General features: G+C 45.4%; 2 protein-coding genes across 2 annotated transcripts in view; both read right to left on the bottom strand.

The window, feature by feature from the left end:
- Positions 1 to 2,697, bottom strand: part of LOC104301094 (mucin-5B) — a 95,730-nt gene extending 93,033 nt beyond the window's left edge. Inside the window, exon 1 of the mRNA XM_054172007.1 lies at positions 2,610 to 2,697. Coding sequence (XP_054027982.1) covers positions 2,610 to 2,697 — 88 coding nt within the window. The remainder of the gene's footprint in view (positions 1 to 2,609) is intronic.
- Positions 2,698 to 4,571: 1,874 nt separating this feature from the next.
- MUC5AC (mucin 5AC, oligomeric mucus/gel-forming) overlaps positions 4,572 to 15,637 on the bottom strand; it is a 53,267-nt gene continuing 42,201 nt past the window's right edge. The window contains exons 49-61 of the mRNA XM_054172006.1: positions 15,413 to 15,596; positions 14,850 to 15,048; positions 13,611 to 13,789; positions 13,349 to 13,418; positions 12,611 to 12,642; positions 11,089 to 11,262; positions 9,164 to 9,268; positions 8,974 to 9,008; positions 8,183 to 8,305; positions 7,208 to 7,336; positions 6,532 to 6,589; positions 5,812 to 5,917; positions 4,572 to 4,791 (exon numbers count right to left, since the gene is read on the bottom strand). Of these exons, the coding sequence (XP_054027981.1) occupies positions 4,572 to 4,791; positions 5,812 to 5,917; positions 6,532 to 6,589; positions 7,208 to 7,336; positions 8,183 to 8,305; positions 8,974 to 9,008; positions 9,164 to 9,268; positions 11,089 to 11,262; positions 12,611 to 12,642; positions 13,349 to 13,418; positions 13,611 to 13,789; positions 14,850 to 15,048; positions 15,413 to 15,596 (1,614 nt within the window). The remainder of the gene's footprint in view (positions 4,792 to 5,811; positions 5,918 to 6,531; positions 6,590 to 7,207; positions 7,337 to 8,182; positions 8,306 to 8,973; positions 9,009 to 9,163; positions 9,269 to 11,088; positions 11,263 to 12,610; positions 12,643 to 13,348; positions 13,419 to 13,610; positions 13,790 to 14,849; positions 15,049 to 15,412; positions 15,597 to 15,637) is intronic.

The following is a 15,637-nucleotide window of genomic DNA, read 5'->3' as shown; positions in this document are numbered from 1 at the left end:
ATGTCTCTGCCATTTTTCTCTCCTGTTCCTCTCTCTGCTTTTCTTCAGCACAGCATTGCCCCAGGCTTTCCCTTCTCTCCTGTTGTCCTTCTCAGTGGCATTGTCCAGGTCTTTTCCTTCTTCTGTGCCAGTAGCTGCTCAGATCTTTTATACAGTTTTTACAGTTTTTACAGATCTTTTATACAGTTTTATACAGTTTTTTTTAGGTATGAGGCCAGGTGGTGAACATGCATATTCCAGAGAGTATGGAGAGCAGTGGCTGCTATCTGCCCATTATTTCCAGGGCAGCTGCAGTCTGGTGAGCAACCTTTATCTATGCACCTCATCCAGGCTCTTCCTAAACACCTCCAGTGATGGTGACTCCACCACCTCCCTGGGCAGCACATTCCCATGGCCAATCTCTCTTTCTATGAAGAACTTCTTCCTAACATCCAGCCTGAACCTTCCCTGGCACAGCTTGAGACTGTGTCCTCTTGCTCTGGTGCTGGCTGCCTGGAAGAAGAGCCCAACCCCCACCTGGCTACAAACCTCCCTTCAGGGAGTTGGAGAGAGCAATGAGGTCTCCCCTGAGCCTCCTCTTCTGCAGGCTAAGCAACCCCAGCTCCCTCAGCCTCTCTTCACAGGGCTGTGCTCCAGACCCCTCCCCAGCTTTGTTGCCCTTCTCTGGACACCTTCCAGCATCTCAACATCTTTCCTAAACTGAGGAGCCCAGAACTGGACACAGGACTCAAGGTGTGGCCTGAGCAGTGCTGAGTCCAGGGCACAATGACCTCCCTGCTCCTGCTGGCCATGCTATTCTTGATTGAAAAATCAAGCCCCACTTCCCTCCAACCTCCCTTCAGGGAGTTGTAGAGAGCAATGAGGTCTCCCTGGAGCCTTCCTTTCTCCAGACTAAACAACCCCAATTCCCTGAGCTGCTCCTCACCAGCCCTGTTCTGCAGACCCTTCATTAGCTTTGTTGCCCTTCTCTAAATCTGCTTCAGCACCTCAATGACTTTCTTATAGTCAGGGTCCCGTAACTGAATCCAGTACTCAAGGTGGCTTGAATGTAAAGCAATTGTTATTATGTGGCTCACTTCCAAGTGCCTTGAAAGGAACCATTTCCAGAGGAACCTTTTTCACACAGGCTTGTAAACTGTGAGCCTGGAGCCCTCTGGTGTCAGCCTTGGTGTGATGTACATCAATGACCTCCACGAGCATAGCTCCGTGGGACCTGCACGGAGGAGACTGACTTCCCAGCTTGCCAGGGAAGAGAGAACTTGTCAGAGCAGCCATGGATTCAGGAAGAGTCCCAGCATGCTGGCACCTCTGGAGATCGTTCACTCTAACAGAGCTGGTGAATGGTCTAGAGCACAAGTCTTGTGAGGAGCAGCTGAGGTACCTAGGGTTGTTCAGCCTGAAGAAAAGGGGGCTGAAGGGAGACCTCACTCTCTCCAACTCCCTGAATGGAGGTTGTAATGAGGTGGGGTTTGGTCTCTTCTCCCAAGTATCTAGTGATAGGAGAAGAGGAAATGGCTTCAAGGTGCACTGGGAGAGGTTTACATTGGGCAGTAGGAAAAATTTATTTACTGAAAGAGTGGGAACAGGCTGCCCAGGGAGGTGCTGGAGTCACCATTGCTGGAGGGGCTGAAAAACACATGGCACTCTGAGCCATGGTAGAGTGGCCATGGTGATGCTGGGTTGACAGTTGGATGTAATGATCTTGGAGGTCTTTTCCAACTTTAATGATTCAGGGAACTAACTGTGGTCTGGTTTGTGCCCATTGCCCCTAGTCCTGTCTCTGGGCACCACTGAAAAGAGTCTGGCCCCATCCTCTTGCCCCCCACCCCTGCTCTTCCCCAGGCTTAGCAGCCCCAGACTTTCCTCCTCAGAGAGATACTCCAGCTATTGAAGGACTGCTTCAGTTGTAGTGCTGCCCTGGGAAGCCTCATGGGTTAGGTGGAAAGGAGGGAGCAGAGCAGTATGCCACTTGCAGCCTCACTGGGGAGCAGAAGAGTCTAAGCACTGGAAGAAAATGGGGTGAAGTAACTTGTAAACAAGAAGCTGGGAGGAGGTAGGGATTTGAGCCAGCAGGAGGTGTGATGTTACTAGTGATGCCCAGTGAGAGTAGGGGAGGGTATGAGTTGTTATTGCTGTGTGTAAGAAACTTTCAGAGCTATTAAGTGTGTACAAAGATCTACACCTGGGTCAGGGCAATCCCAAGCATAAATCTAGGGTGGGCAAGGAGTGGCTGGAGAGCAGCCTTGAGGAGAAGGCCTTGGGGGTGTCAGCTGGTGACAAACTCCCCAGGAGCCAGCAATGGTCCCTGGCAGCCCAGAGCCAGCTGAGTGCTGAGCTGCAGCCAGATCAGGGAGAACAGCAGCACAGGGAGGGGATTCTGCCCCTCTGCTCTGCTCTGCTCTGCTGAGACCCCACCTGCAGCACTGCCTCCAGTTCTGGGGCTCCCAGCAAAAGGAAATGGAGCTGATGGAGAGGGTCTTGAGTGTTATAGAGTTTTATTAAACAAAATACATCACCGAATAGAAAATTTTGACAATTTATTAAGTAGCAAGGCAGGAGCAAACACAGCGCTGGACGACAGGGGAGTCTCCGCTCCGCAACTGCCGCACTTACGTCGAGTTCCCGTCCCCCTTTATAACCTTTCTCCTCTTGATTGACGCCCTCCTTCTCGAAACTTCGTGGCTCTACTCTGCGCATGTGTATTCAGTCTCTTCTAGGTCTCCCCTGCCTCCTGTTGGTGAAGATCGGCAGTCCTCCTCAGCTGTTCCCCAGATGACAGCCTTGGTCCCGCCCCGTGGGCAGGCCCATGCACACAGAGCAAGGTTTTATGGACAAAACTAATCAGATGGACAAAACCAATCAGGATGTACATCCCACTCTATCACATTGAGCACCTCCCCTATGGGGACAGGCTGGGAGAGTTGGGGCTGTTCAGCCTGGGGAAAAGAAGGCTCTGGAGAGACCTAAGAGCAGCCTTCCAGAACCTGAAGGAGGCCTTCAAGAAATCCAGGAAGGGACTTTTTACAAGGACTTGTTGTGATAACATGAAGGGGAATGGATTGAAGTTTGAGGAGGGGAGATTGAGACTGGAGATTAGGAAGAAACTCTTGGCTCTGGAATGGGTTGTCCAGGGAGGTGGTTGGGGCGCCATCCCTGGAGGTGTTTAAGCCCAGGCTGGACGAGGCTCTGGCCAGGCTGATCTAGTGTGGGGTGTCCCTGCCCATGGCAGGGGGGTTGGAACTAGATGATCCTTGTGGTGCCTTCCAACCCTGACTGGTACTATGATACTATGACAGTGAGGGTGGGGAGACAATGGAACAGGCTGTCCAGGGAGGCTGTGGATGTTCCTTCCCTGGAGGTGTTCAAGGCCAGGTTGGATGAGGCCTTAAACAACCTGGGTTAGTGGGAAGTGTCCCTGCCCATGGCAGGGGGTTTGGAAATGGATGATCTTGAAGGTCTCTTCCAACCCAACCCATTCCATGGATCTATGAGCTATGAATCTGCTTGCTTGCTGGAAGCTCACTAATTGATGGCTTCTGAGCACTTGATGGATTGGAACTCTTTCAATATTTGATTCTGAGTGCCTTTTACTCAAAACAGTATTGAAGCTCTACAGGGCTTAGGTACCACAGTCCAGATTGCCTATTGACCTGAAGCTGTTGAGAAATGACTGTGGCAGGAGGGGAAGCCACAGTTTTTAACAGGGCCAGCAGCTCTGTGTGGGAGGTATGCAGTGAAAAGTCAAAGGAGACATGCTGTAAAATGCTTCAGATTTATTAATCATCATTAGGTGGTGGTTGGTTGGTGGTTGGTTTGTGTTTTTTTGGTAAGGAACAAAAAAAATGAAACAATATTCCAAGACAAACCAGGAGGAGGAGATAACCACACCCAGCTACCAGGACTAAGGCTAAGAAAGGGGATGACATACATTCTGAGAGAATAAATAGCAGTGGTTCAACTTTTCAAAGCTTCCTAGGAAAGAATTTACATATATTATGACTATTATTATTATTATTATTATTAAGTTTTGTTTACAAAAATCCTTCATGTGCCCCATTGGCAAAAAATAACAATAATATATATATATAGTTCTTCTGTAAACAGTTAAGCACAAACACAAAAATATCCATAGTTTCATACAGTTGCTATGTGGTTGGTGGTGTGTAAACAAAGAGCAGTGCACAGCAGCTTCTCATGATCAGATTTATTCCATTTGGTTTTCCTGGGAGGCAGGGAAATAAGCTCATCAAGGAAAAAACAATGATAGTTGCAGGTGTAGAAAGTGTACAGGTTGAGGAGGTATGGCTTCCTGCAGGCTAAGATTTCCTTATTGCAAAGAGAAGAAGAAGCAGAGAGGTACAGCAGATTGATAATGAGAACTTGAAATGATGCCTTGGGTTTGTATGCTGAAGATCGCATCATCTGGTCACCAAAAATCTGAGCTGCTTTGGACACTTTAATTGTTTTTTCTTTTTCAAAGTTTGGTTGGTTTGGTTTTGGGGTTTTGGTTTGGTTTTAATTTAAAGTTTTATGTTCAGCCCTTCTTTGGCGACTTCTCTCTAGTGCTGCTTTCAGCCTTTCACTTGCTCCTGGGAGATCTGCTTTGTTTGCTGTTGGGTGGTGCCTTGGGGAATGCAGTCAGCAGTCACACAGCTGCATTTCTCCACGTAGGTGTAGGAGTAATCCAGGAAGGATCCATCACTGCATGTCAGAGTCACCTTTCTTTGTCTGGTCTTGATTTCCTGACAACATGAGCACTTGTGGTCCATGGTGTTCGCCTCTAGGGAATACCTGGTTGCAAAAGCAACAAAAGAGAGGGGTTCAGTAATGACATCAGAAAGAGCACTGCCCCCCAGCCACATTACTACATACAACCAGCAGTGACATGCTTGCACGTGGGGCTAGTGCTCAATATTATCAATTCTTAGACTGTTGTGGTAAGTTAGAAGTATGTTGCTCCACGGTGTAAAAATGGATGGGCCTAGCTCTTCATGAAGTCACAGAAGAAGTAAATGAATGAATGCAGATGACATATTAAGCCAGGTCAAAATGAGATAAGAATGAGAGAAAAAAACAACACACCAAACCCTTCACTTTTACATGGACAGTAATAAAAATTTGGGTCTATTCACCATGACACTGGACAGGCTGTTAAAACATGATGAGTCTTGAGGTAATTAAGCCAGCACACCAGAGTGGCTGTTAAAGAGTCTGGTTAGCACAATGGAAGCAGCTGATGGCTGGGTGGATGTTGGACATGTTACAAATCATTTGCAATTCTCTTTGTGTAGCCACTATAAAGTGTAGAAGACAGGAGAATGTGATTTGGGCACTGCAGTATAAGAAAGACACTGAGGTGCTGGAGTGGTTACAGAGAAGTGCAACAAAGCTGGTGAGAGGTTTGGAGAGCAGGACTTAGTAGGAGAGGCTGAGGGAGCTGGGATAGTTCAGTCTGAGGAAGAGAAAGCTGAGAGGAGACCTTATTCCTCTCGATTGCTAACTGAATGCAGGTTGTAGTGAGGCCAGTGCTGACCTCTACTCTGAAGTGACTAACAACTAGACAAGAGGTGATGGTCTCAAGCTGTGCCAAGGGAGGTTTAGATTGGATATTAGGAAGAATTTCTTGGCTGAAAGAGTGGTCAGGCATTGGGAGAGGGAGGTGGTGGAGTCACCATCCCTGAAGGTGTTCCAAGAAGGAGTAGATATTGCGCTTTAGGACATGGTCTAGTGGTCATGGAAGTGTTGGGTTGGACTTGAGGATCTTGGAGGTCTTCCCAACCTTAAAGGTTCTATGATTGTTATGCCACTTACCGTGCATAAGCATCACAGCTGCCTTCACAGTATGTGATCTCCACAGGTGCAGGAGACACGCAGCCACGGTATCTGATGACATCAGTGCTGTTGCGCTTCATACAACCTGAGGGTGTCACAGACAAGCCAAAAGTGGTTAAAATATGTGTGCATAGAAATGGCTCTCTCTGTGTGATAGAATCTAGTAGAAAACTGAGATGGATGGAGCTTAAATGGGAAGTCAGGTCACATTAGGTGCATTTCCCTTTTCATTGCTAAGGGCAGATGATGATTTTTGCTGCTTCTGTTCATCAAGAATGAAGAATTGCCTTTTGCTTATGTGGTTGCAGCACAGGGTACAGAAATAAAGAGCAGCACTGTGGTAGCTGTGCAATGCTCATCCCACTCCCAGCACTGCCTTCCCTTTCTTCCTTAAAGAGAATGCATCTAAGGAAGTAGTGGAATAGTCATAGTCCTCCCACTCCCACAAAAGGGCTAACATTTGACAGCAGAAGGTGGGAAAGTTCACCAGATTCATGTTTTCCAAGGCCTTGAATTGCCTGCTGGAAATGTTCTGTGTCTGTCTTTTTCCCACTTGCTTCCTTTCCCACCCCAGTGTGAGGTGGTGGTCCCAAACTAGGTCTGTTCACCTCTTCTATCTATGCCTCTGCCATGCCAGATGGACTAATATACCTAGCAAGGCAACATGTTATCATCACATGCGAAGTTATGATTACTTACTCCTCAGATTTGGTTTGCACACTTGACAGCAGCCATCATCAGACACCTTGATGTCATCCTTGAGTGGAGGAAACAGAAAAAGATACCTCAGGTTTCATAGCTGCACATGAAAGCAGAGACTTCCCCTGCTGCTTCAATTCCTCTGGCAGCAGAAAGTTTGCTGTATTGACATGGAATCTGATTTTATGCAGGGCTAAATATCAAGGGCACATAACTACTTCAGAGGAGCCCCCTGGGATGTGTGGGGATGGTTCTAATCTACCCTGAGCTGTATTGAGTTGAGTTGTGAACTGATGAAGCTTATTCTCCTTCACCTTTTTTCTCAATAACTCAATTCTAAAAAATAAATTTATAATCATAAGTAATTTAGGGATAAAAATCCAAATGTTTTTCTTGTTCCTAGGTCCTCTGACAGGTGTAGGAATCCAAAACATTATGCTGTACCCTTTTCTGTAGTGCCCAGTCCTCAGTGAGGATTGAGATATCACCCATTTGCATTCTGATTTGCTTTTCTGAAATGAAAATTGATGTGGACCAGATTCAGAGAGGATAAAATGAGAGCTCCATCCTATATGATGCTTCTGCTAGGTGTTTTCCCTTGGATGTCACAATCCTTCTAGCACTGGTGTTAGCCACTGCAGCATTTTCAGAGGAGACCTGGTTCAAGAGTACTTACTGCATCGCACTCATCAGGGTTAAAGGGAGGACAGGTCTTCTGTAAGATGACTTTAATGTACTGGTCTTCATATTTTTCACATGTGTAACTTGTGCAGTTGTTATCAGGTGCATTCCAGAATTCTCCAACCTGAAAGCAGTTAAAATTAAAGGTGCAGCTTGGTTATCCCAAACCATGCATTTGAATTCCAGCTGTCTGATTGGCATACCGCCCTAAGCCGTCTTCATCAACCACGTGAAGAGGCGGCACTTTTATTTGGATGTGGACATGCTTTCTGTGTCAACAGGGTAAGATGTGGACTCATTTGGAAAGGTGAATTTGTGTTTGGATGGTTTTGCCATCAGAATTCATGGTATGTCCATTTGGATACACGACAGGATTCCTACTGGCTCCGCTGACTCATCCTTTCCTAATGCCCTCAGCTAACCTGAGATCAGCTGTTTGGAGCAGGAAACTGTTTCCATAGATAAAATTCTCCTTCAAGCAAAATGGGTGCTGTATTTTCAGAGCTGAAGGCAAATAAGGGCCCATTGCTTTCACTTAGGTATTTTCCTAGCTTGGTTTCTGAAAGCCACTGTTCTGTATCGCAGTTGCTTCCAGAAGTCTTTATTAGAACTGGAGTTTCATGGCTGAAGGTACTGTTCAAGCTGTGTCAAACAGTCCCTTCCCTGCCTGAATAAGGAGAGGAAAGAGTGCAAAGATGATCAGAGTTCAGCAGAAATGAAGTCAAGCAGGGATAGTTACCTGGAGCACACGTGTGACGTTGCCTCCCATGGTCAAGATACAGGCTGCTGCCTTGCATGTACCGCAGCACTGTCCAGGTTCCTTTGTATACTTATAGCCCTGTTGTGAAAAGAACAGAGAAGAAATGGCATTGAGACCAGGATACTGACCTTAGAGGACATGACCACTGATATTCTGGTAGACATTTGAGTTGAGTGGGGTAGGAAGAACTGAGAGCAAAATAACTCTCACCTCTGGGCAGTCCGTGTTGCAGATAACAGGCGCACACATGATAGTAGGACGGTGAGGGTTGGAGTAAGAGGATTCAGAGCAGACACATTCTTCACAGGGGCCTGATGGAACAACAGCTCCAGGCTAGGGGAAGTCAGAAGACACTTAGTTATTCATCAGTAAAAGCAAGTTACTGTGTGTGTGTACAACACAGGCAATGTGAAGCTGAACTCTGTGTGGCCGAAACTATCCTTGAATACAGTTTTGGTTGGTTTATCTAAGCAGGGTTTCTCTTGTTGGTAATATCCATTTTGGAACTAAACTCTGCCAATGCAGAAAGGAGAGCTGGAAATGCTTTTGCTTGTAGGGAAGGTGTTGATCTGCTGACCTTGATTAAAAAATCAGTAATCACAGAATCAGAAAAATAACAGAACATTAGGGGCTGGACCTTGACAGATCATCTAGTCCAACCTCCCTGCCAGGGCAGGATCACTTAGGGTAGGTCACACAGGAACACATCCAGGTGGGATTTGAAAGTCTCCAGAGAAGGAGACTCTACAACCTCTCTGGGCAGCCCATTCCAGCATTTTGTCACCCTAACAATGTAAAGGTTTTTCCTCATGTTCACATGGAAGCTCCTATGCTCCAGCTTGTAGCCTTTGCCCCTTGTCCTATCATGTGAAATCTCTGAGAAGAGCCTGTTTTATTTCAGGCCTCGCTGCAAAATGTGGTCCATGGTAGGAGTCTCCAAAGCACTGCACTGTGAGCTGACTGAAGGTGGATTTTAAGAGCAAGTTACTCAGTGTACTTACCGCGTAGTAGGTTTCGTTGAGCACACAGCCATGTCCTGTAGAGAAGGAGGAAAGGTGGTGTCAGAGGTGTAAGCTCTATATGATAAGAGAGCCAAAACTTGCAGCTTTCTCTTTTCAAGTTTTTGTGCTCATACACTTAGGAAGATGCATCTGTGAGTAACATCTGGTGAAGAAAGGGCACAGTACTTACTGCACTCAAAGGTAGGACAACATTTCCCAGGCTGCATTACGGTGACCACTTCCTGTCCATCTAAGCACTGTGGGGTGGTCGCAGGGCAGAGGCTAGTGTTGCAATCTGTTTCATGGCAGAGAATACAGAAAACACTGAGTTCAGGATTTTGAAATGAAAATAATCTTAGTTTTCATGAATGTTACAGTTTGAAGGGGGAACTTTAGCCTAGTTCCTGATTGCAAAGACTGAAAGTAGAATTATTACCATTGGATACAATAAGACAAATAATGATAGGGTCTATATAATTCATTGGCTTGCTAATAGGGTTGGAGAGCAGAGCCATAAACAGTTCTTGCTCTCTTTTCATCTTGCTTCTTCCTTCTTGTTGCTTCTGCTTGCAACTTCTCAACCTCACGCCCATGGCCTTGCCAGGGGATCTCTGTTTTGACTACTGTGTGAGGTAACAGGAAGGAGGGAGAGAGTTGGGGAGGAGGTGAAATAGAATAGAATAGAATAGAATAGAATAGAATAGAATAGAATAGAATAGAATAGAATAGAATAGAATAGAATAGACCAGACCAGACCAGACCAGGTTGGAAGAGACCTTTGAGATCATTGTGTCCAACCCATCATCCAACACCATCTAATCAACTAATCCATGGCACCAAGCACCCCATCAAGTCTCCTCCTAAACACCTTCAGTGATGGCAACTCCACCACCTCCCTGGGCAGCACATTCCCATGGGCAATCATGGTCCCCTGCATCCATCCAGGGGGGTCTGAGGAGTTTCTGTGTTGCTTATGAATTGTAAATATATAGATATTGTACATATACTGTGTCTTTTGTACATGTTCATTGCATTTAATGTTTCTAGATTTCAGTTTGCTTGTAAATAGAGCTTCATTTGCTTCCATTGCAAACTGAGCTGCTCTGGCAATTTGTTTTGGGGGTAGTTTTCTCCAGATTAGTTTTGGGGGGAATGGGTGGGTAATTTCAACCCACCACAATGAACTACACAAGATGTAGCTCTCACTTCATCCTCTCTGAGCCTGGGCCCCATCACATTTCATTCCAGGAAAGCAAATCAGATCGTTTTCCCATGGGGCAAATATGGTTGGTTTTATACACATGGGTTTAGTGGCTAACACAGGATGTTTGCACAAATATTTTTCAAGTGAATTGGCTTTTCCATAAGCTTTGCAAAACAAAGCATCATCTGAGAAGAACAGAGTGGTGATGGCTGGGAAGAGAGATTTCAGGAGAGAAATTTATGCCAGTTGGGAAATCTGACAACTCTCAGAGGTTCAGGAAATGTCTTGAGTGATTTTTTAAGTGTTCAAGACTTAGATAAAATTGAGATAAAATAATTAAGGTGATTGTAGCCAGGTGAGGGGTGGTCTCTTCTCCCAGGCAACCAGCACCAGAACAAGAGGACACAGTCTCAAGGCTGGAGGTCAGGGGAAAGTTCTTCCCAGAAAGAGTAATAGGCCATTGGAATGTGCTGCCCAGGGAGGTGGTGGAGTAACCATCACTAGAGGTGTTCAAAAAAGGATTGGATGTGGCACTTAGTGCCATGGTTTAGTTGTCAGGAGGTGTTGGGTGATAGGTTGGGCTTGATGATCTGTGAGGTCTTTTCCAGCGTTATTGATTCTATGTGATATATGTATTTTTGGTATACTAGTCTTTGAAACAGAAAATGCTTTGAATAGTTTGAAATTAGTTTATCAGGTGGTATCAGCGTTGAAGGATTTCACAGTGTTAGAGATTGCTTTTCTTTGTCTATATAAAATAGTTTCCTTTCTAAATCTGCTCTTTTCTGGCATTTAATAATGCTCTGCAAGAAGGCCCTAAGAAGTGGGACCAAAGGGATATGAAATCAATGCAAATTTCCACAAATGAGTGTAGACCATTCCCCATGAGAAAGAACTGAGGCAGTACTCACAACACTCGGTCCTGGTGCAGCATGGATCTTCTGGTATCTGTACCTGAACAGGCATGTAGCCTGGTTCATCACAAAACACGTGCTCTGTTGGGTAACATTTGTGTTTCCTGCAGTGGACTTTAAGGGTGTATTTGTCACAGACACACTCCTGGCAATCTTCTGTCCATTTTTCTCCTGGCTGTATTAAAAAAGAAAGAAGAGGAATTAAAAACATTTATATGTAGATATGGATATATATTACTTCAAGCAAAAATCATTCTACGTGTTTCTGGTTCACTTATTCAGACCAGAATAAGTTTGTGTCTGATCACATCAACTTTTTCATATTTCTAGTCTTTTCAGATTTTATAAGAAACCCTCAAACTGATTGGATGTTAGGAACAGGTTCTTTACCAGGGGGGTAGTGGAACACTGGAACAAGTTGCTCAGGTAGGTGGTTGAAACCCCATCCCTGGAGATATTCAGGGTTAGGCTGGACAGGGCTCTGGGCAACCTGATCTAGCTGAAGCATGTCCCTGCTGACTGCAGAGGGGGTTGGACTGGATGACCTTTGGAGGTCCCTTCCACCCCAGACCATTCTATGATTCTATGATTCTGTGAAGCTAATTAGGGGAAGATGATGGAGGTGGTGTTCAAGCAGCTATTACTCTTTATTAATAGTGTTGGCATGAGTGGTATAAGTGATCTAAAGGAGAATTGATTGAGCTTTGTGTGCATTTTTCAATAAGACACTGTGGTATAAAATATTCCATTGCATATTAGCTTCCAAGGAGAAATATCTACTATTTCTTGCTAGGTGGCACTTGGTGCCATGGTTTAGTAGTCATGAGGTCTGGGGTGACAGGTTGAACTTGATGATATTTGAAGTCTCTTCCACCCTTATTGATTCTATGATTCTGTGAGGAACTATGAATGCAGACTGTCATTGTCACCAGCAAGAGGTAAACTTTGCTATCCACCTGTCACTCCCCCCCCCATAATTTTGCAGGGCCAAATTTCACAGAATCACAGAATCATTCGGGTTGGAAAAGATCCCTGGGCTCATCAAGTCCAACTATTGACCCTACTCTACAAAGTTCACCCTTAAACCATATCCCCAAGCACCCAAATTTGTGGAAATAGAAGCAGCACATATGTTGAAGCTCCACTACTACCACCTATCTCTTGATTTTCCCTCTTATTCCTTTTTTCCTTTCTCTTTTATTTCAGTATGTTGGGTGCTGGTTAATGAGAGAATATCCCATCTCTTACTGTTAGGTTTCTCAGGGAGGAATGGGGGGTTCTGCCCTAGCAATTATTATTTTTAAGATTAAAAAGAAACACCAGAACAGCAAAAACAACAACAGCAACAAAACCCAAACCAAACCACCACCACCACCAAAACCCCTCTAACCCCCAAACCTCCAAACAAACAGAGAAGAAAACAAGCCACCACCACCCCAAAATCTCCCTCAACCTAAGCAAAGCTTTGTCTTGCTTCACTTGTCTGTGCTAAATAAGCAATATTCGTTGTGACACTCACCGATCTGGATTCTCCATTTGATCCTCTGCAGGCTGCAAAGGAAAAACACACAAATGGAGATTTAAACCACTGAAAACTGAGATAGAGAAGTGGATTTGTGCAGTTTCAAATGCAAATATTGTGAAGCTGAAACTGGCAAGAAAATGGATCTGCAGACTAGTTCTTCTGAAATGTGAAATTCTACTGTCTTGGTAGGTCTCATATAAGGAAGGGAGATGGAGAAAGGGTCATACTGATTATTGTTCAATTAGGAGGCCAAAGAGACTGGTTTGGCCCAAGATCTGGCCATGCAGAAAATGGCAGGAGAACACAAGCCTCCTGCCTATCAATCCTGATCTTTATTTCCCCTATCTAGCTAAAGTAGCTAAAGAATACTTACAGCATTCAGAGACACAAGTGAGGTTGTTTATACTCATGAGTGTCTTTCCTTCGGGACAGAAACATCCTTCAGTTACTCCATAGCCAGGAAGCTCAACAAGGCTAGAGTGGGAGGAAAATATGATCACTTTGTAGTCAAGCAGGAGAGAGTGGCTTATGTAAAAGGTTGCCTTGTCAGGTAGAAAGAAGACAAAAGGATTTGCATTTTCTGAACAGAAAATGCAACAGGAGGTGCATTTTCAAAGAGCTGACTGGTATTTATAGGTATTAAATAAATTAGCCAAATTCTCAAGACATTTCATTATTAAGTAACTCAGATTTCTAAAGAAAGAAGCTGTATAAAAACACAAGCAGTCATACCTCTGGTCACAGGTAGCAGGGTTGATGGACCCACATGGCCTGTAAACCATGTGTGCTGGACACTTGTATGCTGTAGGGAGAAAGAAAAACAAAGATTAGAAACTGACAGTAGGTGCATTTTTGCAGCAGAAGTGACTACAACTTTCTCTCCAGCTTCTGAGTAAGAATGTTGCTGTATACAAAATCCTTAACACTCAATTACTGCCTCAGCCGCTACTTGCTGCCATTTCTCACAGGCCATTTTGAATCCTGCGATACTTACGGCAGACATTGTTGGTTTTCCCTCTCCAGTCAATGCAGACACCTCTAGCAGCACACTCTGTAGCATATATCTCCAAGCTGGAACACTGCATGGATTCATCAGCTATGCGACATCCATCAAAAACACAGCCCTTGAAAAATGGCTCTGCTGGTATCACGTCGTGGCACGCTGCAAAAATCCTGCAGACAGGGAAGACAGCAAATTCCTGTGATGTTAACCAGTCATTAGAGAAAAGCTCTTCCTGTCAGGCTGCACTTCCCAGTTACTGGCACAGGACTCCCTGTCAGGAAGGAATGCATTGAGAAACAAAACCCTAAGAATGGCCAACAAATTGGAGAAAGAGTAGAGTAAAGTAGCGTAGAATAGAATAGAATAGAATAGGACCAGGTTGGAAAAGATCTTCAAGATCATCAAGTCCAACCTATCAGCCAACACCATCTAATCAACTAAACCATGGCACCAAGTGCCTCATCCAGGCTCTTCCTAAACACCTCCAGTGATGGTGACTCCATCACCTCCCTGGGCAGCACATTCCCATGGCCAATCTCTCTTTCTGGGAAGAACTTCTTCCTAACATCCAGCCTAAACCTCCCCTGGTACAGCTTGAGACTGTGTTCTCTTGTTGTCTGGGAGAAGAGACAACCCCCTTCTGGCTACAGCCTCTCTTCAGGGAGTTGTAGAGAGCAATAAGGTCTCCCCTGAGCCTCCTCTTCCTCAGGCTAAGCAACCCCAGCTCCCTCAGCCTCTCCTCACAGGCCTTTTGCTCGAGGCCTCTCCCCAGCCTCGTTGCCCTTCTCTGGACATGTTCAAGAGTCTCAATGTCCTTCTTAAATTGAGGAGCCCACAACTGGACACAGGATTCAAGGTGTGGCCTAACCAGCGCTGAGTACAGGGGCAGAATGACTTCCCTGCTCCTGCAGGCCACACTATTCTTGATGCAGGCCAGGATGCCATTGGCCTTCTTGGCTGGCTGGGCATACTGCTGGCTCATGTTAAGCCAGCTGTCAATCTGTACCCCCAGGTCCCTTTCTGTTTGGCTGCTCTCCAGCCACTCCAACCCCTGCCTGTAGCACTGCGTGGGGTTGTTGTGGCCAAAGTGCAGCACCTGGCAATCGGACTTGTCCTTAAGCTGCCATTTTCAGCTGCTGTTACATGCTAGGGCTATAGTTGTTACTCTTCTTGTAAGACACTGATTCAGTTTTGTCTAGAAAGAGTGAATTAATTCAGTTGTTTTCTTACTCGCTCCAGATAAGCTTGCAGAGAGGAGGTGTTTCACAGTGAGGCTTTGGTGGAGGTGTGGTTATCACTGGTGGTACTGGTAATCCATGACACGTCTTGTTGTCAGCAACGATCCAGTGATGAGCCATTTGAGGACAGGAGGAAATGATCTTGCCGTTCGGCAAGCGGCATTCGTCTGATTTATCGTTTGTGCACGTTCCTGGAAGGGACAAGGTGTGGAAGCCTTGTAAGCCCCTCCAGAGATGCACACTACATTATTGTGCTCATGAAATGCGGGAGGTGCTTTCCTTCAGAGGCATCTATATGAACTTTAATTTAGTTTAGGGGAAAACTAAGCAAACTCCTAACTCCAGCCCCAAACTCAAGAAACCCCCCAAACCCAGAACACCCTGAAATGTTGAGCTTCTGCTGCTACAGATGTTGAAGAGCAGAGCTGTTTTCATTTCCATTCAAGTGCTGTTTACATATTTCTGTCAGTTAGGAGACTGCATAGCCAGAGTGGGTGAGAATGACCACAACAGGATGGGGAAGGCGTCCCGCCTCCGATGGTGAATCTGTCTTACCACACTGTCCTTCGGTGTTGTTGCCAAATTTGCTGTAGGGGAGTTTTACAGAGAAAATCACACCGCTGAAGGTGATGGTTGCACCAATCTCTTCAATTTCCACAATCATGTTGATGCCAAGCATGGAGAAGGCAATGCCATCCTTTGTGAAGCCTGGTTTGACAACCTTGTTGTTGAAGTACATCTGAATGCAGGATTCAAAAAGAAAAACAAAGCCCAAACAAC

Source organism: Dryobates pubescens, chromosome 22, assembly GCF_014839835.1.
Source record: "Dryobates pubescens isolate bDryPub1 chromosome 22, bDryPub1.pri, whole genome shotgun sequence".
Taxonomy (NCBI): Eukaryota; Metazoa; Chordata; class Aves; order Piciformes; family Picidae; genus Dryobates; species Dryobates pubescens.
This window is presented reverse-complemented; position numbering and strand designations above follow the sequence as displayed.